The 27225-nt window shown below is 42.8% G+C and overlaps 3 protein-coding genes across 4 annotated transcripts; 1 reads left to right on the top strand and 2 right to left on the bottom strand.

Moving 5' to 3' along the window:
* Nucleotides 1–1934: 1934 nt before the first annotated feature.
* LOC129594104 (probable G-protein coupled receptor B0563.6) lies at nucleotides 1935–12527 on the bottom strand. The gene is made up of 3 exons (XM_055490674.1): nucleotides 12082–12527; nucleotides 4264–5345; nucleotides 1935–2896 (listed from the first exon to the last, which is right to left on the bottom strand). Exons 2-3 carry the CDS (start codon nucleotides 5003–5005, stop codon nucleotides 2232–2234), a joined length of 1407 nt encoding a protein of 468 aa, XP_055346649.1. The 5' UTR covers nucleotides 5006–5345; nucleotides 12082–12527; the 3' UTR covers nucleotides 1935–2231.
* A 1350-nt stretch (nucleotides 12528–13877) lies between these two features.
* Nucleotides 13878–20479, bottom strand: LOC129594093 (uncharacterized). 2 transcript variants are annotated; one of them, XM_055490656.1, is made up of 6 exons: nucleotides 19831–20479; nucleotides 18521–18958; nucleotides 17644–18446; nucleotides 15289–17347; nucleotides 14638–15038; nucleotides 13878–14341 (listed from the first exon to the last, which is right to left on the bottom strand). In XM_055490656.1, the coding sequence occupies exons 1-6, from the start codon at nucleotides 19925–19927 to the stop codon at nucleotides 14099–14101; spliced, it is 4041 nt and encodes a 1346-aa protein (XP_055346631.1). In that variant the 5' UTR covers nucleotides 19928–20479; the 3' UTR covers nucleotides 13878–14098. The 2 variants fall into 2 exon arrangements, with proteins under 2 accessions (XP_055346631.1, XP_055346630.1); XM_055490655.1 differs by having other exon boundaries at nucleotides 18509–18958.
* A 2659-nt stretch (nucleotides 20480–23138) lies between these two features.
* LOC129594099 (chitin deacetylase 1-like) lies at nucleotides 23139–26238 on the top strand. The gene is made up of 11 exons (XM_055490668.1): nucleotides 23139–23281; nucleotides 23408–23551; nucleotides 23858–23932; nucleotides 24024–24325; nucleotides 24384–24496; nucleotides 24575–24628; nucleotides 24702–24910; nucleotides 25013–25154; nucleotides 25326–25460; nucleotides 25582–25841; nucleotides 25951–26238. The coding sequence occupies exons 1-11, from the start codon at nucleotides 23191–23193 to the stop codon at nucleotides 26010–26012; spliced, it is 1587 nt and encodes a 528-aa protein (XP_055346643.1). The 5' UTR covers nucleotides 23139–23190; the 3' UTR covers nucleotides 26013–26238.
* The last annotated feature ends 987 nt before the right edge of the window (nucleotides 26239–27225 follow it).

Raw genomic sequence — 27225 nt, forward strand, 5'->3', positions numbered from 1 at the left:
TGCAAAAAAGTGTTTGGGAGTGCGCGACAGCGAAAGTTCCCGTGGATGCACACGAATTTGGTGCTATGTACCGGCCAAATCCCTAATAAAATTGACAATTTTGATGTCCATAGTTGGAGCGTTTCCTGTACCGACAACTGTAGTGCTTACAACTACGCACTCCTACTTGTACTTTTAGTTTTGTTGAAGGTCCAACAGTCAACATATACAATGCAAAATCTGTACGTATGTGGACAATCTGCAGCTAACACCTTAGCCTCTACAAATTACTGTGAGTAATTTGTGGGTACTCGGGGAGTGGTAGTTCTGAATTTGATATCCTACTTGTTGTATGTGCTTGTGATTATTGTTTACATACGTTATATTCATTATAACAATTAAAGAATTATAAAGGTGCGGTGAATATTGACTTATCTATAAAATACAGATACTTTTGTAGGGACTATAATAATAATGTCAAATGTACTGTAGTCTTCTTATGTGGAATTCAAGAAAAGAATACTAAAGTTCTGTTATAATACGTACTTGCATTGATATCACGTGTTCACTCTCAGCCTCCGTTGCGCGCAAAAATCTACAGTACTCGTAGTATAACACATACAAGAAACAGCCTCGGCTTCGCCTCTGCGTTTCTTGTGGTCTCCAGTCTACGGCCGGTTTATTTAAATGATTTCGATCAGCTATTTAGTTAACACCTTATTCCTTCAGCGAAACAAAATGGTCCGAAAATAGCGGTAAAACACAGATAAGATAAAATGTGAGTTTATGGCTTTTGTGCACTCAGATGCAGTCACTTAATTTGACTCAGCAGGAAGTTTTTGTTAACTTTCCCTCCCGACTCTGAGACTACCAGATAATAACTTTTTACCTAGAGAATGCTTGCAGTAGATGCTGGTGGTAGTTCCGTCACTTATTCACCTAGCGGGTTGCGTGCTCTGGACAGCAGCGGTAGTTCGGTCACTCGTCCTAGCGGGCTTTGTGCTTGGAGAGTATTGTTACTTCGGTCACTCGTTCACCTAGCCGGCTTTGTGCTCTAGACAGTAGTGGGACTTCGGTCACTCGTTCACCTAACGGGCTCAGTGAATGTAATACCGCGCCGGCCTTTTGAATATGGCCCACATGGGCATTCAGATTAGGGAAATGTTTTCTGCGGATTCTGTACGGGAATGTTGGGTTCGTGTATCCCTTTTCATTTTTTGTGGTAATAAAAAATCAAGAATATAGATACCGTATTATTATTCCGTATTATACCGTATACGGAATAATTTACGGACTGGTATATGCTGATTAATTATTACTCACTGTCCTTAGTTTTGCTCGGACTGTAACGAAAGGTCAGCCCCTTTGAACGATTTCTTTTGGTCGCAGTCACAGCTAAATGGCTTTTAACGAGCGGTCTTATCCTTAAGTCATGTTTTTGAGCGCTTTAAACTGTTAACGATTTATTGAAACGAAGCCAACCATTAGCAGCATCGTCTGTGTTACTGCTAATTGGCTTTTCTAATTTTGTAGGAGTTACAATAAAACCTTTTTAATTTGTTGATCTGAAAAAGTACGGCCAGTTTAAATTTACTGATTTTGTGCACTATGCAACCGGACTTTGAAATTGTTTTCAAGGTAACCTTGAGCTTTCAGCTCTACCGGCACCGGCGCTTGTGAACGGGAGCCGGAGCGGTGACACAGTTTCCAGACATGCTGAATCGAATGGCGTTAGCAGTTTTTCGATTAATTTTTTGGTTTGTTCTGACCAGATCGTACGGGGTTTTCCGTTGTAATATAGATCTTTACTTTGATAGAGCATTAATATAGTAATTTAATTATGGTACATAATTATAGGATTTGCGATAATGTAAGTGCGCTGAAGAAGGCATTCATGACCTTGTAAAGCAGGATCCACCTCGACTTACGAAAACACCACAAAAACAGTCAATTTATGCCAATCATCTATAAAGTTCAACATCTCAACAACATCAACATCCCAAAAATGTATGCTGTGTATCTCTAACAGCTGTACATGTGTGAATAATTCATTGTTGATGCATGATCGTCAGAATTTCTTGCTTAGTCAGAAAAAAACATCAAACTGATACATCATCACAGACATCGCAACTCGAGCGCATTGATACAGATGCTGGCTAATTCCAGCGCATTGTATGGCAGCGTCGAAAGTAATTTCTAGTATTACAACCACGGCGCCCGGCTTATATTAAACTATAATGCTGTTCAACACATCAAACACAAACTTCCTCAACTTTCAGCAGCTCCTGTCGCTCATGCTGCCCGTCGGTATTAGCCGTGGTAATGGTGATGACCTTTTCGTATCCGGTATGATGGTTGGCATGGTTAGTGTCCACGGATGGACGGCGTAGGCGGTTAACGTTGTTGTTGTCCGGATGATCCATCGGGCCCGTCATATCGATGGTGCTCTTCCGACTCCGATCTCCGGCTGTCGTCAATGGGGCTTTTGACATCATTACCGATCGCTCAAACATATCCCCATTGTTGTACATCCGCTTGGTCCACGGTGAACAGAATACATTGGCGAACGTCGTCCGGAAGTCACTGCTGCAGCCGACGTAGACGTAAAAGTTCAGTGCGTAGTTGGTCAGTTCCAGTAAATTGGCAAACGCCCGGAACAGCTTCAGTCCGAACCCGAAATCCTCATCGCGTACCGGTATGATGAGGAGGATGGCGGCCGGTGTGACGCAGACAAAGAACATCACCACAATGCCGATCAGCAGCAGCACTAACCGGCGTTCTTCCTGCAAGCGCTTGAATTCGGCTTTTGCGGCGGGTGTACTGCTGATGGACTGTCGGTTCGTCTCGTTGGCTTCGTTAATGCTAATCGCGCGCTCAGATTCTTTGCGCTTTTTTGAACCAGCACCTATGGTCGAACCTGCCAGTAAAAATACCATGTTTATTATATTCTTATGATTACTTGAAATGCTTTGCTTTATAACATTCTCAGCTGATAATTCGCTATGGAACTGTATATACAGTGCGCATATTGTTCAGGATTTCAACAAGGAACATGCCGATCTATCCATTATGATCGTCATAGATCTATCAACATCAGCAATTATATCAATTTTCAAGCGTAAATGTGACCGGTTTTACCCGCCATCAACTAGGTCGTTCTCTGTACAAACACAAAATCAAAACGTACTCGCTTCGTCAGACTTCTGAATTTACATTTGCATAATTCGTGTACTGGTATCTTTTGCTTAACACTGGTAACGGCTCTGTATAACTGGTGTGCCTGCAAACATGTTTACATGTTTGTCATTAATTTGTCTGCATTGGGAAACCTCAAATGCTTACATGGCGCGAGTACTGCATATAGTGCATATGCAGATCGTACAATGTTTTTTTATTATTTTCTGGCAATAAACCCACTAAAACCTTAGAAAGCATTTACAACAGGCAAAAATTAAGTTGAATGCAAATATCATACATGTATGGTATAAAGATGTCACTAACTGAAAGTGCACACCTCATTTAAGCATGCACTTGCAATAAAAAGTCGCTCAGCCAAAAGACAGTTCCTTGTAATCGAAAGTTAATAGTCAAAGTAATTTATGACCCTATTCGAGAGCATCCGAATTGGCTTAATTCTGACAAAATGGATAACGACTGTGTGAATAAAAAATGCATGTTACGTAGAGTGAACGACCTTCGTTAAAAAGTAAACAGCTGTGCTGTACCTGCAGAGAATCTTCCTGTCATATTCATGACCCGAAAGGTTGCTTATTACAACACTGGACTCGTGATTAAAACCTTGAAACCGTATAAATTTCTTGAAATTGTCAGTAATACAAATTTTCATATTAATTCCACTGCTCTGCGTCGGTCTTTTTATCAGTTATACATACTCCACTTGGACCACATCCACCGAACGAAAGTTAGAATAAGAATATGCGTAGAATATGCGTACTTGTGTGTACATCCGCATATACGCATAAAGCTATTGAAATAATAAACTGAATACCTATTGAAATAATAAACTGACTGACCGATTTCAAGATTTAAGGCTTTTGAAAATTCTGACATTTGCGGACACATTTATGGAAGCAAAAGCAGGCAGGGAGAATAGCCTCGTAAAAAGGTTGCTGATATATAATTCAAAGGTGAAGGTGGATTTTCAGAGAGACGACACTGGAACGTACGGTAGCCTGAGAATCTACCGGCAAGTGAAACTGCTGTTATTACTGCTAACGAGCTTATTTACAGTAATCCACGATGGCATAAGAGCGGATATAATACCTTTTAATTTCCTCCTACGACTCTGGACTTTCCTTAGCGCCAGGACAATACGTAGATTAAGTACAGCCAGAATGGCCATCGGAAGTAATCGGAGAACGGTCTCCCTCACCCATCCGTACACCACATAACCACGGCTGTGTGTAAAGGCCTCATCCTCCACAATCACATAGCCGGTACCACCGTGCAGCGGATGATGGCAAATCTGTACCGACTTCCGGAAGCAATAGGGCAAATACAGGGCAAACGATATCACCCATCCGGCCGCGATGATGATTTTGGCACGCAGCGGACTCTGAATATTCTTGGCATGCATGGGATGACAAATGGACAGCCAGCGTTCAAAGGTCACCGCTACAATGCACAGTACACTGCTGCCCACGAGGGCATTGAGGCACGGCAGGAGAACGTGGGCGTGGAAGAGGTTGCCGGTATAACCGGGAAAGGCGGCACCGCTCAGTTCGGCCACAAAGGGTATGACCATAATCATGGTCAGCAAATCCGAGATGGCCATGGCACGGAAGTAGGTGTAGGTGATGATCTTCATCAGATTGGGCCGTGTTAATACCACCAGATTAAGGATGTTGCCGATGATGCCCAGACCGGATAGGATGGGCATCAGAATCCCGTAGAGAATACGTTCCACCTTCTCCACGGCAATATCATCGGCGGAGCGCGTCTCATTGCTGGCCACGGATGAATTATCCAACGGGAGAGTACAGTAGAGTAATTTGTCGTTATCCATTAATAATGTCGACCATGGGTTGGCGTACTACTACCCAATGTAGCGTGTGCACTGTTGCGCGCGGCGACCCTGGCGCCCGGCTTCCCACACATATATGCAGAATATATATATATGCACACAACTGTGTCCGCGTTTAATTGCTAAACAAACGGGAAATGAATTTCCTCTCCTTCCAGCTGCAGTGCAAACATGATCGCCGATGTTTGGTTGTTTTAAGCAATCGGCAGCACATCCAACGGCTCCATATGTTCCGGGTAACTAATTTCTTGGATCATGTCGCAACTGTCCACACACATAGACACGTATATACATACAACACCCACCGGCGCATCATAGTGACCTGGAATAAAGTGAAAACGGAAATTATGCAATGATCGTGAAACACATCAGGCTGCACACCAACGCTACATATCGCGGCTACTTCCTGCTGGGTATATATATTAAAAATTGTAACGGGGAGCACGTTGATGGAGAGTGTCATTTAACCACGACAATCTCCATTAAGGATGCCGACATTAGTTTGTAGTTATTAAACTTTTTTTGCAAAACGTGATTGTTGTGAGTTTCGTAATTGAATTAGATTAGGGATGTGTACGCACACGTCATGATCATGCCGGATAGGGGAATAGTAGACAACAATTTTTCGTGACTGGCATGCTTATGATCATTGTTCGTGTACTGTAGTGTGGTATTACACACTGTCTGCTTGAACAATGACTCTATTGTGGCAAAACTGATATTGATGATCCTATTTCAAGAACGTTACACTGTTTAGAAATACCACATTGCGTGATATTTGTTGATCTAGCGTTGCGTCGTTATTTGGAAGTTTGTTATGTACTTAAAAAATTTTTGGATCAAAACAGACCGCAATATTTTTGTAATTATTCCCGACAATGGGTATAGTAATTTTAGTCATACAATAAAATGTTTTAGTGTGATTTCAAAATATGCATTTATCATCGGCCAAAACACTTTTTCTCTTTGAAATAATTGCGCTTTGCACACTAAAACAAGTTTTATTTACCATTAAAGCAATTTCTTTAACAAACATGACTAGGTTAAAAGTCATAGCCATTACGAACATCTCACCCCCAATAAAACCCACAAATAAATGGACAAATTCAGTACTGGTCACGTTTGGCGATTAGCAGATAGATGTTACTGGCTTTCCATCCAAATTAGTAATTTAAAATATCGTTAGCTACTTGGAAATATGCGCATTTGGGAAGTTAATGTACATGTAAGGAATACCAGCCCTGAATGCAAAAATCTCCAATCTGGCGGAAAGACCATTGATCATTTTTAATTGCTGTGGGAGCACGAAGATGGAATGTGTTCAATTTTTCCATCATGCATACAGTATGCGGGTCGGCGTCAGTGAACATGTCGGCATGTTGCCACTTTCATCACTCTCTACCAAGAATCTGCCGTACCGCATAGCATTATTGTCCTTTCGCATTGACGCAAAACCTGCCGCTCAATAAACAAAATAAAAGTGCATGCATTAAAGATTCCGTTTTCTTACAAGCCCTGCGCTGACATATCTTTAGACTTTGATTTTTAAAAGCCTCGACTGTGGACTTCGAAGTTATTTTTATTTAAAATAAAATAACTGGAAAAAAATTACAAAACATTTTGAACCATAATTTGCAACAACTGGGCTACATGCTTAAATAACGTTAGTTTTAGTATGGATTCTGGAACCGCTGTTGAAATCGGGTCGATAGTTGTGTGACAATGTAAAATTTATTGAGATTCACTACTTTAAACCAGCCTTTTCAAGTTGAGCATCCTGGACTGCAAAGAAACGCAGTAATAAAGCGTATGCGCATGGCATTGGTCGATATTTGTCTAGCTGGCGGGAAAGTTTATTTTGATAAGAGCTATACGATCGTGATCACGTTATCGATACAGATTGACCTCGGGACAACAAGCCGGGAATCTGGCCAATGTGTAATTTGCCTTGTACCGATTGTACATATATAACGGGGCGGCTTTGCCAATGGCCACTTAGCGTACGCTATAAAAAACGCTAATCTCAGCATAATGCGAATGCCTTTTATTACGGATATATACTGCATAGTACACAAAATGCACACACGCGCGGCAACACAAGTAGTGTAGTGAGAAGCCTTTAGAGTAAATCATTTTTCCATTCATGTCACACAGAGGGGCCAGCAACGGGTCTATCGATCTGTTGATCCAATGCCGACCGACTTCCGGTTGGCGTGGGCATGCAGCGCGCGACATTGCAGCTGTGCACCACTGCATAGGTCACGCCACCAAATGTCCCTGCTGTACCGGCACGAAATCGCTGTTTATATTAAGGATTGTACCTGATTTTCAGGTAATCTTTTCACAATCATCAGGGATTTGTATTGACTTCTTTTTCTATCCTTTATCATATTATTATGAAACTTTTGTTAAGAAATACGTACACAGATGAGCGCGTTACTGAAACATTTTATTCTTTGAAAGTAAAAAGGTTATTTTCAAAACAAACCCTACTATGTTCATAGATAAATACACTATAGTAGTTTATTATTGTAATAATGCGTTATAGTTCATTTTGCATCATAATAATTCCTTACTCAAAAAAATATCCACAATTTTAACTTTACGAATCAAATTTCCGTTCTGGAAAATATAGATTGGTATCGTGCACAGGTATGAGTACGTATTCTGAGCACGCAGTTTGCATGCATACACAAAGGTCTATTCGTACAATAATTAGACCAAATTTCGCAAAATTTGCCTTATAAATGATGTCTATACAAAGACGTTTTGAATTCAGATTAAAATATTTGTGTTACCGATTTCATAAACCACTTATCTATATTGCTCGTATAAAATGGAAGGAAGTAAATTTAGAGTTGTTAAAGCTGTTATATAGTAAATTAATTCGAATACCCAGTCCGATTTTATTTTCCGCAGATCAATATTACAGAGAAACTGAAAATTGTAAACTGAAATTGAAAATTGTAGAAATTGCAAACTGTACAAAGATGAAGGTCCACAGGTGAACAACTTCACATACACTACTTTTAAAACTATTCAAGTAATAGCTTCCCCATACTACGAATATCTTTTGTTCATTTATGAAATTCAAGCAATTTACTGGTTATACGCACATACGCATTCAGACGGGCTGACCGTTCCGTTAAGCAGGGCATTTCGAGCATTATAGCAAAGCGGAAGAAATCCCACTGTCATTTCAATTTAGGATCCTTGGAACATGAAAAGCGCAAAGTGTGACAACTAGTACAGCCAGCGGACTGGATAATTACAAATCGATGCACTACATACACAACTGTCCAGTCTGGGCAGTATAATAATGCCGGAAAAAGAAGGCTTTTCCTCCCTGAAAAAAAGCGACGAATACTTCTGCAGACGCAAATTTAACAGCCGGCTTATACTGGCCCGTTGTGCCACCGAAGTCTGTAATCGATCTATGCCGGGTTACCAGCAAAATGAGAACTGCCGGCAAAAAAACGCTTCTGCCGATATATATCTATCAGGTACCGGATAGCGCGGCTGGATGATCATATACACTATCAGGAAATCCCATCAGGCATCCAAGTGATTTATGTACTGAATGCCAGGCAGGCTAATGCCATCATTTATATGCAGACAAACATTCTATACAATCTATTTTCAAGGAAAAAACTTGCAAACTACCAGATGAGGTTAATCCTCTAAAACTAATAAATTTGCACCAGTTGACGAAAAAAAGCACTGTTGAAAATATGATGTATATATATTTAAGGGGAGTTGAAAATTATGCAGTTTACACTATATGAAAGGCAAATGTTTCGCACAAAATGAATTTTCCGCATATTCACGCTGTACTGCGTACTTCTGAGTACATCGAGAAATTAATACAATAACGCATTTCATTGAATCCTCTGAAGAGTTTGTAAACAAAGTGGGTCGATCAATCATCAGCAGGGCCTTTCTTTCCACACATAATAAGTGTGCAACGTGATCTTCATTACAGCTTCGTTGACTTCGTTTACGGGTGCCGAATATGCAGTCCCGACGGCGCTGATTGATGCGTATATAGCCAGCGATGCCATCGCCGGGCGACACTGTAAGGTATCGTTTAACTGGCGCGGATGAGAGAGTTTAAAAACAGAAGCCCGGGTGCTCATAATTACCGCGCAAAAACTCCAAACCGGCTATTATTCTGTCACACGCAACACATGTACATAGAGACGTGTTGCAGTTTGATATCGTTTACACCACTTGTACGACTTTTATCATCCCCAAAATATTTCTGCAGAAATACTGCAGTATCCCGTACAGCACGTTACTCGTACGTCGTAAATTAATCATTACGCGCATTTACAACAGTCCACTGCGCTGGCAAAAAAGAAACCGTTTTCCCCCGAACAACAGCGCGGAATGATTTTAAGTGAACGGCAGAAAGGGTGCGCATAATCTGCGCCGAATCGGGCGATCATTAGTTGAGAGTTTTATACAAGTTGATTAGTGCGCAAAATTGCTTTTTAACAGCAATTTAAATCAATTCAACAAGCGAATATCTTCGGTCCCCGGGGATGACAATCCGGCTCGGTATATAATGCCGGCATCCATAAGGCATCGCGCCCGTATTACTACGGGCATGACCAGTCGCAGCTATAGCCGGCTTTTGTATGCCGGTAATGTTTAGACTCAATTGAGACCCATACGATTCCCGTTCAATGGGCGCTTTTGTGCATAATCCCCATGCTTAGAGCTCGCTGAAGATGGCGATGAAAAGTAGATTACCGTCATGTTCCACCCCAGATCGTACCATAATCAAATGGAATTTTTAGAATAATCATTACAGAGTCAATTACCGGCCATCGCGTCGCATGTATTGGGCGTAGGAAAAAAAATGAATTATTTGAATTGCACAATTTTTGACGGGGTAACTGCATCATTTTGTGTATTCACGATCCGGTGATTAACACGCAAGCTGAAAGTAATGTGTTGTAATTTGGCTCATAAACAAAGTAGCCACTTGCAAAAATAAATGGACACTATAAAAAAATAATCACGCGAACAACTTGCAAAGTACATCAGCGCGAAACTGCCGGTAACTTTTGTTTTACCGCATAAATAAAGGTTTCTTGCAGAATGTCGTTAGTGGTCGTTAGTGTTTTTGCAAACAATGAAATGTTTTAGAAAACAGAAACCATGTTTTGTTATTTATTTATCGAGTTTGAAATTAATATTGCGTTATTCAATATTTCTTAATTTTCTTAATAATTGAAAAATAATGCACATCCACGGTAAGAAAGATTAATTAAGCATGGGAATTAATGTCAACGTACGCTGTCTATTCATTCCGTACGCAGCGTAGATCAAGGAAAAAAATCAGACGATTAACCTTGTCTGTTGAAAATTGAAATAGAGGTTACATTATGAAAGGAGAAATCATTACAACAATACTCAGACTGTTATTTTTAGGCTTTGACAACAATAAAGGTGTGTAGCAGAATGGGACGACGTGGTATTAATCCAAACAGATTAAGCTGCTCTTTTTTGAACTAATAAGCACTGCTCACATAACATTGATTTGCAGCGCAAACATGCTTGGCAAAATTTTCCATAGTTTTGAACCATTTTTCCTCCCTAACTTCCGCCCAGGTCCAAAATGTCATCACATAACCGGATCCGTTAAAGGCTTTTCGCGCTGTTTTGTAACTCTGTACGCACTTGACGTGTGGCACCATTTATATTATATGGACAAGCGTATGGGACAGCGCGGGGAAAATCTCTGCGCTCGCCGGCGCGGTAAGAGTTATTTAGGGGAAAATTTATCGGTTGCTTCCTCCGATCGAAAGAAACCTTTTTCTTGTCTGTTAAACTGATTCCCGCGCTCGACATAATGTTGCCGGCATTTTATTAGTGAGAGTGAACAAACATAAACTGACAGTGTGTATCGTCAATCCTTAAAGAAATCCACTAATGGACCTGATTTTTCCGATGCAACATGAAGCACACTGAACTGTATAGTGGGAGCGGCGCGCACGCCGGAATTCGACAGGAGCGCCGTAGCAAAAATTCCATAATCGCTGCGCGTCGACAACATCCCAGCCGCCGCCACAGCATATAATCAATTCCCATCATTTGTCTCGATTGCAAATTTTTCTGTCCTCTTGCATTATGTTGCGTGAAAGAAGACAGAAAAATCCATTATCATCCACAAATGTTGTACATAAGAGAAAAACATATCTATACATTTATTCACGTACACGTGCGGCACGATGCGTCGCGCCGTGCAGAAAACGCTTGTAATCTAATTTTGCTAATTAAGTATTTATTTGGGGCGGTAGAATGCAGACACATCATACGTGTAAGAAAATTATTCAATTAGGGCTGCTGTTTCGCTCTTTATTAATTTGTCACATATACACGTGTATCAATTTACATTCTTTTCTATTAGTATATGCCAAAGAAAATTAATCCTCTGTAATATTGTGCACATACTGTTTTTATTGTAATATATTTCAGTGTTAAACAAAACATAACCTCATGATTGCTTAATATAACAAAAGGTTTTGGAACAATTTTGTATGTAATTATAATCACAACCATCTCAAAACGCTGGTGTAATACAGTTTAAATTTAGTAACTTCTGTTGGAGAGTGTAAAGTTATCAATCAGTTGGCTGGCTTCGTATGTCACGGTTGCGATAAAGCTGTACTGAGCGAATTAAAATGTAAGAACCAATCTTATAAGCTTAGCAGCTGCCGGCTACGCTTCACTAATGAACTCTGCGAAAACTTTAACAACTGTCGTGTCTGCTCGCCATTTGCCACATCCAACCCAGGGATCATATATATTCATAAACAATTTGTTCGTGTTGTGGCAGGCTTCCTAAAGGATTACCATGCAATCTGCCATTATACATCACAATCAACAACTTACTCATCATCGGATATTTTTTGTTATTTAATTTCCATGTTACCCAATCATACGTACATGGTGTAATTACCAATACCAACTACGCAGGTCAATCTAATAATAATAACTCACAACATCCTGCGCATGAGCTAATCAAATAGAAATACGGATGCACTTACCGATATTAACAAGCTGTATGATTCAAGAGTTGATCCCGTCTATAACAATGGCAGGTTAAAGGTTACGTACAGGCAGTAACGAGGGGTGCGCGTATATTCCGTTCAACAAGATAAAAACAGGATCAGATTAGCAATTTGGGCCATCATGTGTGTGTGTATATATGTGTGCCGGGGATCATTTCCTCCATGTGCGGGCTTTGGGTGAGGATTTTATGTAAATGCAAGTATATTTTAATTTGTTCTCTTCCGCTACTGGATATGTTGTTGCTGCAATCGCCAGCCAGCCAACTAATCTGACACATTGTGTGTGTGTGGCTTATAGTAGTGCAACCGGCACTTTCTTCCCTACTGTGCAATATACACAGCACACACTGGAACCATAAGCCAATCCCCTATTGAGCGTGTGTACGCCGCATATATATACGGTGCGTGCCATCTACGCTAAGTGACCCGTTGGATACCGATCGCGAATTTCCGCCCCGGTATGCCCAATCCGCCCGAGTACACTTCGCACAGCAGCCTTAATGGGCACAATTGTATTTGATATACGGACTAGATTATTGATAAACGGCTAGCATGTTCTTTACGCTCCGAGATATTGGATTATTTTTTCGGCGTGTACTTGTTTGTTGTGCATTGAGGTGTTCGTACAAGACTTTACAATGCTGCTGTGAGGGATAGTTACATATTGGGATATGGGCGGCCGTTGGGGAAAGGGAAGATGTGGCTGCAAGAATTCACACGTTATCCGCCATGGGCGCTCAGGAGTGCCGGTCAGTATCGACCAGAGCGGTTAGCAAGGGAGAAAAAATGCAGCTTGGGCTTTGTAATCATGTCTAATTTGGATCGATTTAGCGATTTCTTTGCCATAGTTGCCCGTTCAATCGGAAAGCCAAAGCTTGTGCGGAAAAACTTTGTTTGTAAAATGGTTTTACTACTAAACTTCGCGCAGACGATTAACAGAATTATACGTTGCAGTTTTGTTCGTACCATTGCAAACTGCACGTACATTTTTTTGACCATGACATGCTTGTATTACTTCACTTGCATTGCGTTTAACGCGATCGCCATAACACTTTCTTTAACAAATAATCATCAATATGTAGTTTAAACTTCAAAATTTTATTAGTCAAAAAACGGGCATTTTTAGTGAAAGGTGGATGCGGCTCATATTTTACGTGTTACGTATAGAAGTACTCAAGTCTGTGATTGATAGCAACATGCGCAAGCGCAGTTTTGTCGCGGAGTATTTAAAACTCTTCACGCACACATTCGTGCCAAAAAACCATTAGGAATAAAATGTGTTCCTACCACCTGCTGTAACCACATCCATCGCGCAGCCAATTTGCGATAGTTTGGGGTAATAAAAGTCTTTTCATACTTTTAATTCCATATTAGCACGGACAAAGTTTATTCTGCAGCAATGAAATATGTAGCGTTAAACGGACTTTTACTGGGCTGCTTTGTGTACCGGCATCCGTATATAGCTAATAATTTAATAATGAATAAATGCAGCGATATGACGCAGTACAGAAGTAATTCTATGCTCCAACTTCCGAGTTAACTTCCGTTTGTCGAGTACCAGATGGCGTTATGACTTCCATTTTGTATAGATGAAGACAATAAATGCTTCCTGCGACGTTAACACGCATCTAAACATAGTCGGCATACAAACAGAAAATGCCCTAACTCTCAGCTGAGTTTCGTTCGATTTCTTTTCGGTGTTGCGTTGGTTTTTTATATATTAAAGCTGTCATTCGTCTGCACTAATTTTTAGAGTAGATTATCGCCTTTGTACAGCGCAGTAAATCCAAGTGTCGAGTACGCAAATATTCATAAAGGTCACAAAAATGTTTAACTTTCAATGTATTACTAACGCATTCTTCCTTTGAAAAGCAATTTGGGTAACAATTTTTTATAATTTTATTACAACTGTATACAAAGTTTCTCCAGAGCTTACAGCGTATGATTGCACCGAGTGAGCATAATAAATAATTATTACATTATTCAAAACCATTTATACAGCGTTATTTGGACTGGGTACGGTGTTGGGTTGTGTATTGCGCGAGGCGCCGTGAGTATTTTTGATCCAGGGATAACTTTCTGGACACGCTTCGCATGTCCTTATGTAACGCATGCCTCCACGGAAGAATGTTGGGCACACGTTGGGTTTGTTACAGTGCGATGGCCGGTTGAGATTATTACAGCTCCATGGCTCGAATTGGTTGATCACCGACAATGGTGTGGGATTTTGGATCCACTGAAATTAGAAAGTCATTATCAAATGTTAAACCAGTTGGATTTATTTTGATTTTTACATTAACAACTGCCCACTATCGCGTTGCTCCCGCAAAGGTCACAAAGCATACGGTTGCACAATGTCACAATGTCGACTTCAGGACGTAATAGTTTTTATAATGTGATAGGTGTTCTAACGTTTTTTCTATATATAATTTCTTGCGAATTTAATGAAAGTGTACGTCAACTAGAATAAGTGCGCATTGAGCGACGGTTTTTCCCAGCATCTGCATTTTGCATTAGGCACACTTTGCTCACCTGAATAACCTGAGAAGCCGACACAACCCAGACATCTGGCATACTCAGTACCGTGTCCAAAAACTTCTTAAAGCCTTCCATGTGGTAATTATGTATGAACCAAGCGGAATGGTAGTACATCCCGAACGGTGCCCGGTTGGTTTCATAATGCCGTTTAAAATTATTCATTAGGAGCTGGTACACTTCATCGGCATCACCCGGATTATGACACGCGTCAGCCATGGCACATCTGTAACCCAGCAGATCTTCCCAGTGTACCAGCGGCACTTCCCACAAACCCGGATACGATTTTGTCGGACAGGGCGGTATCCAGCATTTATGCGGAAGGGCGTAGTCTAGTGTGTAAGGCCACATTGGCGGATTGTTTTCCGCAACGCTCATGGAACTGTCGTATAAAAATCCTAAAATCAAATCGTTAACCAACAATTAAAATTAACTTCCAATCTAATCATATAATTTATACATAATAATACTTATGTAATATAATTCATACATAATTAATTTACACATATAAAACAAAACAAAACATTATTAAAACATTATTAAGTCTATTTGCACTCTATACCATAATTCGTTTTGACCTTTAAATGAGAATGATATTTCATGTTCGTATGTTTATTATTGTATGCGCAATTCAGAAACCCTTCTGACCTTTTTCCCAGAGCATTTCGAATTGGCTGTTTCCGCCGGTCTGTAAATACGGAGCTCGCATGCCCTTAACATCCTCCGCTTTAACGTTACCGAAGCGGTGTAAAATCTCTCGCTGTCCTGAGATTTCATCCGCCCAGTCATTTTTGGTGAAATTCTTCCCCGGTAAAGTATGCGTAACCGAATGCGATCCAATCTCATGACCATCGCTATATAAATTCTGCACTAAGAAATACTCGCTCCACTCATGACTGACGTAGAATGTCCCACGGATCGGGCAAGTATTTGGATTTCGGCGATTCTCGCTAAATATGGACGTGTACAGGTGATAATTCTGATTGGTCACTGCGTCATCAAAGGTCAACATGATCATCTGCGGTGTTTCCCCAACCGGCAGTCCACCGGGAATTTCAGTCCCACCACACCAACAATCCGGTAGTTTACACGTCTGTCGTTCACACGCTAGCGCTTCCGCCGGTTTGGCAAATTTGGCGAACATCGACGGATTCCGACCTAAATTCGGCACCGACTGCGACACGCGGGACGAAGCCGACGCCATCAGAATCGGCATGCTGCCGTTGGTTGTGTCCTGCAACCACCACGGCATACGGGCAGTGGTCACGTTAATTGGAAACGGTGTCGTGGTGACCTCGCGCCGGGGCGTATCGCTAGTCACCGGACTGCTTAACGACTCGGTGACATCATTGGCCTGACCAATAGCGAACGTTGTCTCGAAATCCAGGATGTTGGCCGGATGGGTGGTCATTTCGGCCGGGCGACCGAAGTTATTTTGGAGAATCCGGGGTTGGGGAAGGATCCCGCCGGGTGGCGGCATCCGTGGGGAATCCGTCCGGAAGACGTTCATCGGAAAGGGCGGGACGTTGCTGTCGGCGTTAACGCTGCCCTGCATCCAAAAAGGTAAGTTTGTTGTGCGCCCGTCCGCTCGCATTTCCGGTTGTTGCCAGAACGGTCCGCGGGTTGTCTGACCGAATTGCGTTAGTTCCGTCTCATGTGCTTGATTGTCATGAAAAGGCGGGTTTTGTTGGAAGGGTTGGTTGCCCCGGGGAATAAATCCCGAGGTATTGGGCATGTCATCCTGATTTTTCCGGTCGTTGTTGGCTTGACCGCCGTTGATGCGGTCGCTGGGGCGAATTATACCGGCATTCTGTTGCGGTGTCGGCTGATTGCTGGGTTGATCAGCGGCAAACCGGTCCGAGCCGAACCCGAGAATCCCGAGTTGGTCTGGAGGAAAGCGAGCCATCTGCTGCATGCGTTCATGGGCTAACTGCTGCAGGCGCTCTTGACTAAGCTGGCTACCGCCACCGGGGATGAAACCGGGCGGAATGTCCGCGGATAGACTGGGCCGTTCGGGTCGCGACGAAAAACCGGGGAACGGGAAGTTGCCGGTCGGAGTGCGGGCATTTTGCTGTGGCTGTTGCTGCTGGACGTCATCCGCCAAACCGGAAATCGGAAAGCGTGCGCCAAAATCCGGACGATTGGCGGTGACCCCGATCAGATCGGGACGGGCCGGGTGGGCGCCGAAATCCAGCAAACGGTTCGGATTAAAGTTGTCGGGCCGACTGCCGGACAACTGGCCGGTAAAATCGGGCCGGGACTGACCGGTCCCAGAGGAGCCCTGAGCCGACGGGCTGCGCGGCGAGGGTGTTGTTGTGGTTTCGAACCGGTCGGCTCCGAACTGCGGGAAGCCGGCGGCTCCGAAGAAGGGCGAGTCACCGTGGAAGCCAAGTTGATTTTGCGGAGGGAACTGACCACCGAATGGGCTGGGTGTGTTTCCGCTGCTGGGCGTTAATCCTTGTTGTGGCAGGCGGCCGAACGGTGAAAACTGGTTGGATTGGCTGATTTCGCGGCTGGAAGTGGGACCGTCGTTGGCTTGAGCGGTACCGGTAGGGCGGATGAAAGGGAAGCCGAACATTTGTTCGAGTTGGTCCGGCCGCACTGGAGCGCGGTTGCCGGCGAACAAGTCGGCCTGATTGCCGGTGGTTTCCGATGATTTGGATTTGCTGTTAGCGTTTGCTGCGGCAGGATTTCGTGAAGGCTTGGCCTGTAAAACATTTTTCGTGCACTTTTAAAATTCCTATATAATACATCGGTGATTTAATTTTGAAAGTAGCTTTATTTCACGGTTCTGATTGGCTACAACCAGATACTACTGTTGAAAATTTTGATTAAGAAGTGAAACCAAAGCAGCCAAAACCGTCTATAACTTTATCATGTGGTTCTTCTACTTCAACTTTATCATTTCTAATTAGGTTATGTCAGTTTACGATAATTGTATGCAGTAAGTTTTTGTATTTTATTGTTTAGGAAATGTAGTCATGGCTGCTTTTGGCTGTTTACATCGGCCGCCATATCTGGGCGATTGAACGATTCCGGGAAGAAATTTGGTCTGATGCCGTTTCCAAACAACAGCTCCTGTCGGGAAGCGATTTCCTGTTGCCGTGAATTGATTTCTTGTTGGCGGGAATTCATTTCTTGCTGACGCGAATTCATTTCTTGTTGCCGAGAGCCTAGATCTGTCTGGCCGCGGGCGTTGATTTCCGATTGCCGGCCGCCCTGTGCCAGCTGCAGTTCCCGGTTACTCAAGGGGTCCATGGACGGATTCAGCTGTGCCGTCAAGTCAGGCCTCCCAAATAAATTCGGTCGTGCCTCCCGCTCCGCGGCGGCGGCCGCCATCTGCTGTTGCTGGGCTAATTGTGACGCCTGCTGAAATTTGGCAAAATCCTGCTGCACCTGGAAGGGTGTGGGCAGGTTCTGGAAGTCCGGTTGACCTTTAGGCGTAGTCGTGCCAAGGGGCGACTGGGCAGAGGGTTGGGCATGCGGAGGCCAGGTGTCGTTGTTTAGGCCGTTGGGTTGCCAGGGATTCCACCAGGGTCGGCGGGTGGTGGTGAAACTTCCGGTGGGGAAGGGCGGCCCGAACAACGGCCCCTGCATCAGCTCCGAGGCGTTGGTGGGACGCGGAGCTTGTCGTTCGAACAGCGGGGCATCGTGGAAACTGGGTTGCGACGCCGGCGCCGGTGGGGGCTGGCGTTCCGGGGCACCGCGGGAGGGCGCGGCATCTTCGCCCTGCAGCCACCAGGGGATGGTGGCGCCACGGGCCACCGGCGCCTCGGTGGTTGTACCGGGGATGGCAAAGAATCCATCTGTCAATATTGAGTGTACGGATTAGTAACGTCAATGCCCGGCTGACATATATATCACATACTGCTTGACATACTGCCTTTGCCGGGGCATTCAGTGTTCTTGGGCCAGTCACACAGTCCTAACTGGGCATTATAGTGCAGGCCTTTCGAGCATTCCTGTACAACCGGTATGCCGAAGACGCAGACGAAAAAGCGTGAGCAGTTCATCACATCACCGTAGTGACCAAAGGTCTCCTCGCACACAAAGTCGGGCGGCGGTTGCAGATGTTTCGGTAGGGGGGTGGGCGCGGCGTCGGCGAACTGGCTGGATGAGGCGCTTGGTGGGTTGGGGCCGGCGTTGCTGAAGGGCTGGTCGGCCTGTTGACCCGTCGGCATGCCGGCACTGGAGCCAAAACCGTCGGGGAGACTGGGTGGTGGTCCATTCGGGTGGGGGAGTCGCGTGTCCACGAATCGAGAATCGGGACTCTGAAACTGATCCATCTGCGTCGATGGGTTGGGTATGAAGAATTGAGCTACCAATGCAAGAAAAGAATGTAGTGAAGTAATGGATACAAATCAGCGAGCGCATTTTTGTTGATCATCTTATTTAATTTTTTGGTTCACCGCATTATACTCATTTTATTGTTAGCAAAAATTGTTACACCTGAAACGATGTTACAATGCCGTTATTAAGATGCGGTAGTAAGCTGGTAAACAAAATGCTTATCAATAGGCCTAAATTTGACATCTTTGATAGATTTCATTTTACCATTAGGAGCTAACAATAATATTTTAAAAAAATCATACGTGTGTAGTGTAGCAATTTTACCTACCCTAACAACCTAACAAAAGTGTAGCAATTTTGTATACATTGCAATATTATATTATGGGATTAATTCTTAGAACAAGTTGGCCAGTTTAGCATGTTCCTACAATCCATATACGTAAATTTTTATTTATATGTCAGTGTAATTTTTAGAAACAGCTTCTTGAGACCGTGTAGTGTGCTAGAATTCTGAATTATGGAAGTATTCCATCGCATAACCATAATTACTAGGAAATCACCAAAAAACGTACGCCTGTTGTGAGCGACAAGTGAAAACTACTTCCTGTCGCGACAGAATTTAATCTGACCTCCTTGTAATAACAGGAAGACACTTTGAAAGCAAGGTAACGTTACATCACCGTCAACGATGCTCTTCGGAGTAAATCATTCTTGATTACCTGCGTGTTTGTTTAACAATAGAGTCTGTCAACATGATCATGCATACGGATGACCTTTACGTACTGTTAAACAGATGAAACCTTTCACGCACTGACAAACTACTGTACAATAAATAATAAGCGTCCCACATCGATAGCTGTATTAAATTTTGCCCATAGGTACCTACATACTTTCACTTACCATTTATGAAAGTAATCTGGCAAAAAAGTAGATAATTTATCCATGATAGATAATTCCCAGCCGTAGCAGCGTGTGAAAGTGGCGACGGTAGCCGCATTTTTGATGAGGTGAATAATTACGGCGATTTGTCACCAGGCCGGACACGAAATTGTCTTATCACGTTGTTAAAAAAACACCAGCACAGTATAACCGTTGCAAGCACCGTCGACGACAATCACACCAATATGGATCACAATTCCGGTCGGACAATCTGATTAGCCCCGTCACCATTTAATCCATGAAGAAAAACAACATACACACAGACAACGGTAATCGATATAGGTTGGATAGGGGGCGATTTGCACCGGTCCGCGTGTGTTACGACAACCACCAGACACTACGATCCGGCATCAGCGACGGACTACTTAACATATCCCGATAAATATGCGACACAAACTGCCGATCGTACACACACTCTGGCGTTCAACCGACTGTGGATATATGCCACTACTGAATTCCAACCACGATAGCGTCTTCGCCGCATCTGACGGACAGTCGGAGTGGAGAGCTCGCGCGGTCAAGTCCTACTTAAGTTTATCTATCAGTTTCTCAGTCCGCTGTGTCACGACATTTGCCCAAAGGATGGCCACTTAATCGCGGTGCACCGGTATGTACGGCACCAGTATGTGAAGCGTCCCAGTGTTGGGTGTGTCCCCGTGGTAGCGTTATAACAGCAGCACTTTAACCCGTCGCTAAATTGGTCAGTGTCAACATATGTACATTACATACAGCTATACAGCCACTGTTGTACCAAGGGGTATGCTAGGCCGGTGCTGGTCAGGCTTAAACGGTTCTCAAGGTGTTTATCGTCTTAATTACGACATACAATGGGAAATCAACACTTTCACTCGCTAACCTGATGTATACATGTGTGTTAATCGCAGCTCTCTTAAGGGTCAGATGCTTCACCGGCAGACGCTTCCTTCCGATAACAATATGTATATTTGTGTTGTGTAATGGATGTGATTCCTGGTGGTGACGGTGAATAGTGGAGCACAATAATTAGCGTGGGTAGACCGAAAGTGGTGGACACGGTGTGTATTGTGTATCCGGTCAATGTATGGTGCGTTAGCATGCGTGGTTGGTGTTTAGTGTGTACTGGAGTGCGGTTAGTGTTGCAGCGGACTTTCCACATTATTTTGTTGTCATCATGTCATCCCTGACCGGTGTATGTGTTCGATACAGCTGACGATTATAGCATACACTGACCACTCCTGGAGAAAACATCGCCACCTGCAAGAGTGCGTGAAGAAATTTGTTAGCTTGTTTGCGTAGTGTACAGTTCCTTGGTGTTTATTTTTTCGTCTGGGTTGTGTTACATCAAATGTCATTATAAACGTACAGTAGAAATGTACTATCTACAGAAAACCTAAACCAACGAAGAATGCTGTTGCATAATGGTTATTTGGTAGCAGAAAAAGCAAAACTCTAAAGGGGAAAAAAGCTAGAATTTGCATTTTTTTGTTGCTGTAATTAGCATGATTACCTGACACTAAAACAAGCGGTCGAAACAATAACTCATTTCTGTTAGTATAAAGCAGTACAGCAATGACTTGGGCAATAATTACTGTAAAATGTCGCGTGCCGCACCTTATGCTGAGAGGGCATTAGATAGGTAAAAGTACAGCATATCGACACTTGGTTTACCTGCGCGCATAATTGTATATTTTTGGTATTAATTAGCATAGAACGTACAAATACGCAAAGAAGCATTATTTTGCAGCTAGAACCTTTTAATTTAAGCAAACTGCCAGTTGAAATATTTGTAATACACATTTAAAATACAAATAAAATCTCAAAACCCATAATAAAAAGTTTACTGTTTGGTTTGCATTTGCATGCGCAATTAGTCATGCATGGTTGGTAGTTACCTACACTCTACAGCAGGCTAAAAACGTTGACTAATGACATTATCATAATTTGTTTGTTTCAAATCAAGGTCATCATCTTCAGTAAATGTGTACACAATCAAACTGATGTCATTCACCATATCTTCCCTAGCCTTGAGGAATACATCATCTTTATGTAAGTAGCATATATGCACTTTCACATCGGCTTACATATTGCACTGACGTAAGTTACATTTTTGTCTTCTGGTAGAATATCTATCATCATAACGCAAGAGCTTAAAACATAAAAAGCGAATATAGGATTTGCCAAAACATTATGGTATAATTTGACAATACCTTTTACGTACTACGTGAAACATTATAAGTGAAAGCTTTTGTTGCGCAAGTTAAATAACTAATTGCCGAATGTACATATATGTTTAAGTAAAGAGTACGATCGAGTAAATGTTTTGACTATAAAATTTTAATTACACCAATTTGAACACATGCTTTTGCGTAAAACTGATTTCGCTTTGAAGCCGTTCATATTTTTTTCATATTAGCAGCCATACAGTGGTGCGTGCGCCTGCTAACAATATAACTAATATTTTATTTGTACTATGTGTCGACAACGTACGTGCCTGTACAAACATTTTACATCGCAACAATCATTCCCGATCATTGCACATTTGTAGAGTTCGTATAATTATGCAAATAAACCGTAGTGGCGACAATGAGCTCTAATTACTATATCGGCTTCATTGTCTCCATCATTCGCTAATGTGTCCGTACGATGGCTTAGCGGATGTTCGGACACCGCATGTACCGGTAAACGACACACGCTTTGTCACACATCTTAATCATGGGAAACTGTTCACATCACCATGCGGCGACCTCCGACACAAAGCGCCGGCTGAAGTGATGCAACTGTTGAACGTTCACAGCTGCAGTGGTCACTCGTTCTCCGCCGGCACATCGTCGTCCCGCTACACTCACAGTAAGTACGGTATACGCAGGCTTTACCGAAGTGCGACTGTAATATTAATTAAGGCGACTGTTTGTTTCCGCATCCGGCACTCTTCCCTATTTCTGCACGCGCTCTTGATGGCAATTGGTCAGAGCGGTTCTTTGGTGCGTCGGTTATGGTTCATCTGATGTGGAACTGTAGAAGGTTGATCAGCGCGACAACGCAGCTCATATATGCAAGACAACATGCACTGTACCGAGTACCTATATATGCAACTGTTATCACGTGATGAAAATAATATGAAATTAGCGCTACACTGCAATGGGCTAATTACTGTTAGCGCAAAACAAAGGGCAACAGCTACATGTTGAGAAAAATACGCTATTATGCTGACATCACCTACGCAGAAGACAATTAAGAAACTTGAGCATGTAACTGGGTCAGTGATTATCTGGTTGCTTCATATAAGGTGTCACTGCAGCTTGCGTGGTAGTTCGTGTATTGCTGAAATATATTTTACAATTGATGATGTTGATTAAAATGGATCTTCGTAATAGGTGTATAAGTCTATCATCCTTTTTACTAACCTTTTTCATATTATTATCTCATGTTAAAGGTAGGAGTCATGTCTTTTACAGAAACAAGTCCTTAATAATTAATCATGTCTTGTGCCGTGATTTGAACTAAGGGATTAAAAGTGATGACTGCCATTACTTATATCTATCTGGAGCGGTTTTTATAGGTCATGTTTTAACAAAGCGCAAGGCTGTGGATGTAGACTGTGTGGAAAACGGGAAATATTACAGAAATCCAGATTCCGGGCGCCGGAATTGTTATACGTATTATTTCTGCCTGGGAGGAACTGTGTTCGAATATGCTTGCGCAGGTAAATTTGTCCGCTTTTCGTGATACCGGAATAAAAATTCTCACGGAATGGCTGTGTCCGTAAATATCGTTCCACAAAATGTCGGTGAAAAGAGATTGGATATTCGTATATAAGACTGACCTTCATTGTCGGTCCTAATTCTTGGCTTAGGAAACGAGAAGCCACATATTATACATGACTACTGTATATGCAACTGCATTTACGTTTAACTATAACGGAAATGACATTTAATTTCCAATGCACACGAGTACAGAAAATATTTATTGCTGTCCGTGACCTTTAAAATTTCTGTTATCTATTTTATAGGTGGGCTTATGTTCGATATCCGGCAGCAGATCTGTAATTTTGAGGATCAAGTGAAAAACTGTGAAGATGGCAATGGTAAGAATTATGTAGCAACAACAAATCAAAAAATAATGTAATTCCTTACTCGCAAAATGGAAAAATTAGCGTGGCAATAAACAAATTACAGAAGCAACCAGTCCGCGTCCCAGGTTGAACACGATCGAGCCGATTTGCCCACCGGGTCAGCTGGCGTGTGCCGGTGGTCAGTGCATAGACAAAACCCAGTTTTGTGATGGAAACAACGACTGTGGAGATGGCAGTGACGAGTCGGTGTGCGATTTCAAGGAAGATCCCAATTTGGCGCCAACATGCAACCGTACGTTCTGTGAGCTACCCGATTGTTACTGCAGCACCGGTGGCGCTACTCCGCCGATAAAGGACATAACCACCATTCCACAGATGATCATTCTCACATTTGACGACGCTATCGTAAGTGCTGCCGTTTTCGAATTTTGCGATAATAACCTGATCTCGAATATGCACACAGAATGTACAAAACTGGGACCTGTACAATACAATATTTGCCGCCAATCGGACGAATAAGAATGGCTGCCCAATTCGTGGAACTTTTTTCGTGTCGCATGAATACTCAAACTACATGTAAGTGAAATAAAAATTTTAAACGATTTGTAAATTACGTCGTTTATCCCACACGGTGGAATTTATGTCGACCTTTAGGTACGTGGAAACCATGTGGAAAAACGGGCACGAAATTGCTTCCCACAGCATCAGGTGTGCTTTTTGTAGCAGCACTTGCTACTTCAGAACGTGCGAAGCCTTTTCACACTTTCGTTTGTTTATCTAGCCATCGGCAACCAGAAAAATGGTGGAGTAATGCATCCAAAGATGAATATACCGCAGAATTCGAGGGCGAACGCAGTATACTGAGCCAGTTTGCCAATATTCCCATGAGTGAAGTAAAGGGCATGCGTGTGCCCTTTCTGCGACCGGGATGGAACGCACAGTTTGACATGATGACCGACAGCGGCTTTTTGTACGATTCGTCAATTGTTGGTACGCAATATAATTTTAAGCTACATAATCAAAGAGCACGCAGTAGTAGTAGTACTTACTTTTAATCGGTACGAGTATTAAATGAATTATTGCGATATGTAGCTCCAGCATCAACACCGCCATTGTGGCCTTACACTTTGGACTTCCGCATTCCGCACAAGTGCAGCGGCTGGGAGCAGAAATGCCCCACCCGTTCCCATCCAGGTGTCTGGGAACTTGTCATGAACCAGCTACAAACTAAAAGGTCAGCAAGCACAGTAGATACTCAATCCCGAAGAAGTGTTTGACAATTTGCATGACTACTCACGCGACAGATTTTCATAATTTCATCGCAGATCTCGATTTTAAAATTTTGTACGAAGCACTAATGGTAAGCTGGTACGCTTGCATGTTATTACCGTATTAACATTTGCAGTGGATTCTGGTGCTCCATGATCGACAACTGTCCAGGTGAAACCAATGCCGACCGCATGTACGACTTCTTTATGACCAACTTCAAGAGATATTATGAATCCAATCGTGCTCCTTTTGGCTTGTACTTCCATACCTTGTAAGTCAAATATGCAATTTACGATAATTTAGGCGGCCCGCAAACAAAATTAGTATTCGCTTTGCTTCATTTACGCAGTGTACATTGGTGTGGTTTCTCATTTTTTTATGACCTTTATTAGATGGTTCGATCCAGAAGCCCACCAAAAAGCTTTCCTTCGCTTCCTGGACGAGGCAGTGGCCATGCCGGATGTGTGGGTGGTCACCGAATGGCAGTTGGTGGAATGGATGCGTAACCCCACCCCTTTAAGCCAAATCTCCCAGTTCGGACCCTGGCAGTGCAATGATCCCCAGGATATCCGTAAGCTAGTCGACCCGCCTTGCCAGATTCCTAACTACTGCCATCTCTCATCACCCGAAGTGAAGGGCGACCGTTACATGGGTACGTGAGCAGACCGGACCGCCCGGTTTCCGCTTGACCAGTCGCGGTGCACTGCTTTAATTAATTCAACCGTTTGATGATCGTTGGGTGTTGTTTTTTTCTCCCACAGCCACATGCAATGCATGTCCGTCACAGTATCCGTTTCTGAAAAACCCATCCGGTCAAGACTGATCAGTGCAAGGTTGTTCGCTGCAGTGGACCGTGTCCGTTAAGCCCCGGCAACCCTGTATACGGCATGCATGACTGGATGAAACTGTATTAATTAAGTAAAAAACTGTATTACGTACGCCACGTACGTACTGCAGTGCAGTATGCACTATGCACGTTTGTTCTCGGTAGCTGGTATACTACACAAGCTTTTTATGTATATAAATGCGATATTAAAAACGTGAAACAGCTTTCATGATCGTTCGCTACATGACCTTTTGCCAGAGCACATGTACAGAGTCAGAGCAAAGACTGTATATAACGTACTTTTGTCACACGCTTTAATTGTCATACCATTTCCCATTAGCATTTAAAATTGCGCTTCTACCAACTGCTCACTTAACTGCAGCAAACTCAAAAAATCCGTACTTTATTTCAAAAGTATGGTTACATCGTTGCTTTATAGCATTTTGGCGTACTGTGGTAGGTGGTCCTGCAGCATTCGCGCGTGCTGTTCTGAGACTGCGTGACAATCGATATTAAGAGTTTACGGATCGTTCAACATTTTTATAAGCCCCAGCGTAAGCTCAGGAGTAATTTTCAATTTTTCGTAAAATATAAAACGAAAAAGGGTACGTTAACTTTAACGGCCGGAACAGCTACTCGTGAGCACCTACTCGCATCCATAACAACCCGTAGCCGAAAGCCTTGCCGAAACAGTACGTAATAGCATCGTAAAAAATGGCTAAACTGATTCACGTCCGGCTAGTAGCAAAGTTCATGTATCAGATATCGATCTTTCACCGACATTTGATTACATTTTCATCAGAGTCTTTATTCCAAGTGTTTCCAGTGTGCATCACAAGATGACAAAATATCTTGTTGACTGTGTTTTTTGCGGCGCTGTCCATTATACTCATGTCAAAACATATTTAATTTTGATGCTTGCATGTCTGTAAAACAAACGTCTATGAGAAAGTGCGGACGGAGAGTACAAACTGAACGAGATTTCGTTATATGTAGCTAGGCGGTTTTTTTTATATTGTACGCACAGGTTACTTGTAGTTAAATTCGGTACTGTGATGAAGGTGCCGAATGTAACCTTAGTTTAGTATTACCGAACACAGCGTTAGTTCTACAGTGGAGCATTTTTCCGTGTACCTATACCGCAGCCCGCCCTTGTACGGTTGTACCTATACCACCAATTTCATCCCTTGATTGGTGTTTGTGTATATGC

Source organism: Paramacrobiotus metropolitanus, unplaced genomic scaffold (genome assembly GCF_019649055.1).
Source record: "Paramacrobiotus metropolitanus isolate TYO unplaced genomic scaffold, Prichtersi_v1.0 Parri_scaffold0000066, whole genome shotgun sequence".
Taxonomy (NCBI): Eukaryota; Metazoa; Tardigrada; class Eutardigrada; order Parachela; family Macrobiotidae; genus Paramacrobiotus; species Paramacrobiotus metropolitanus.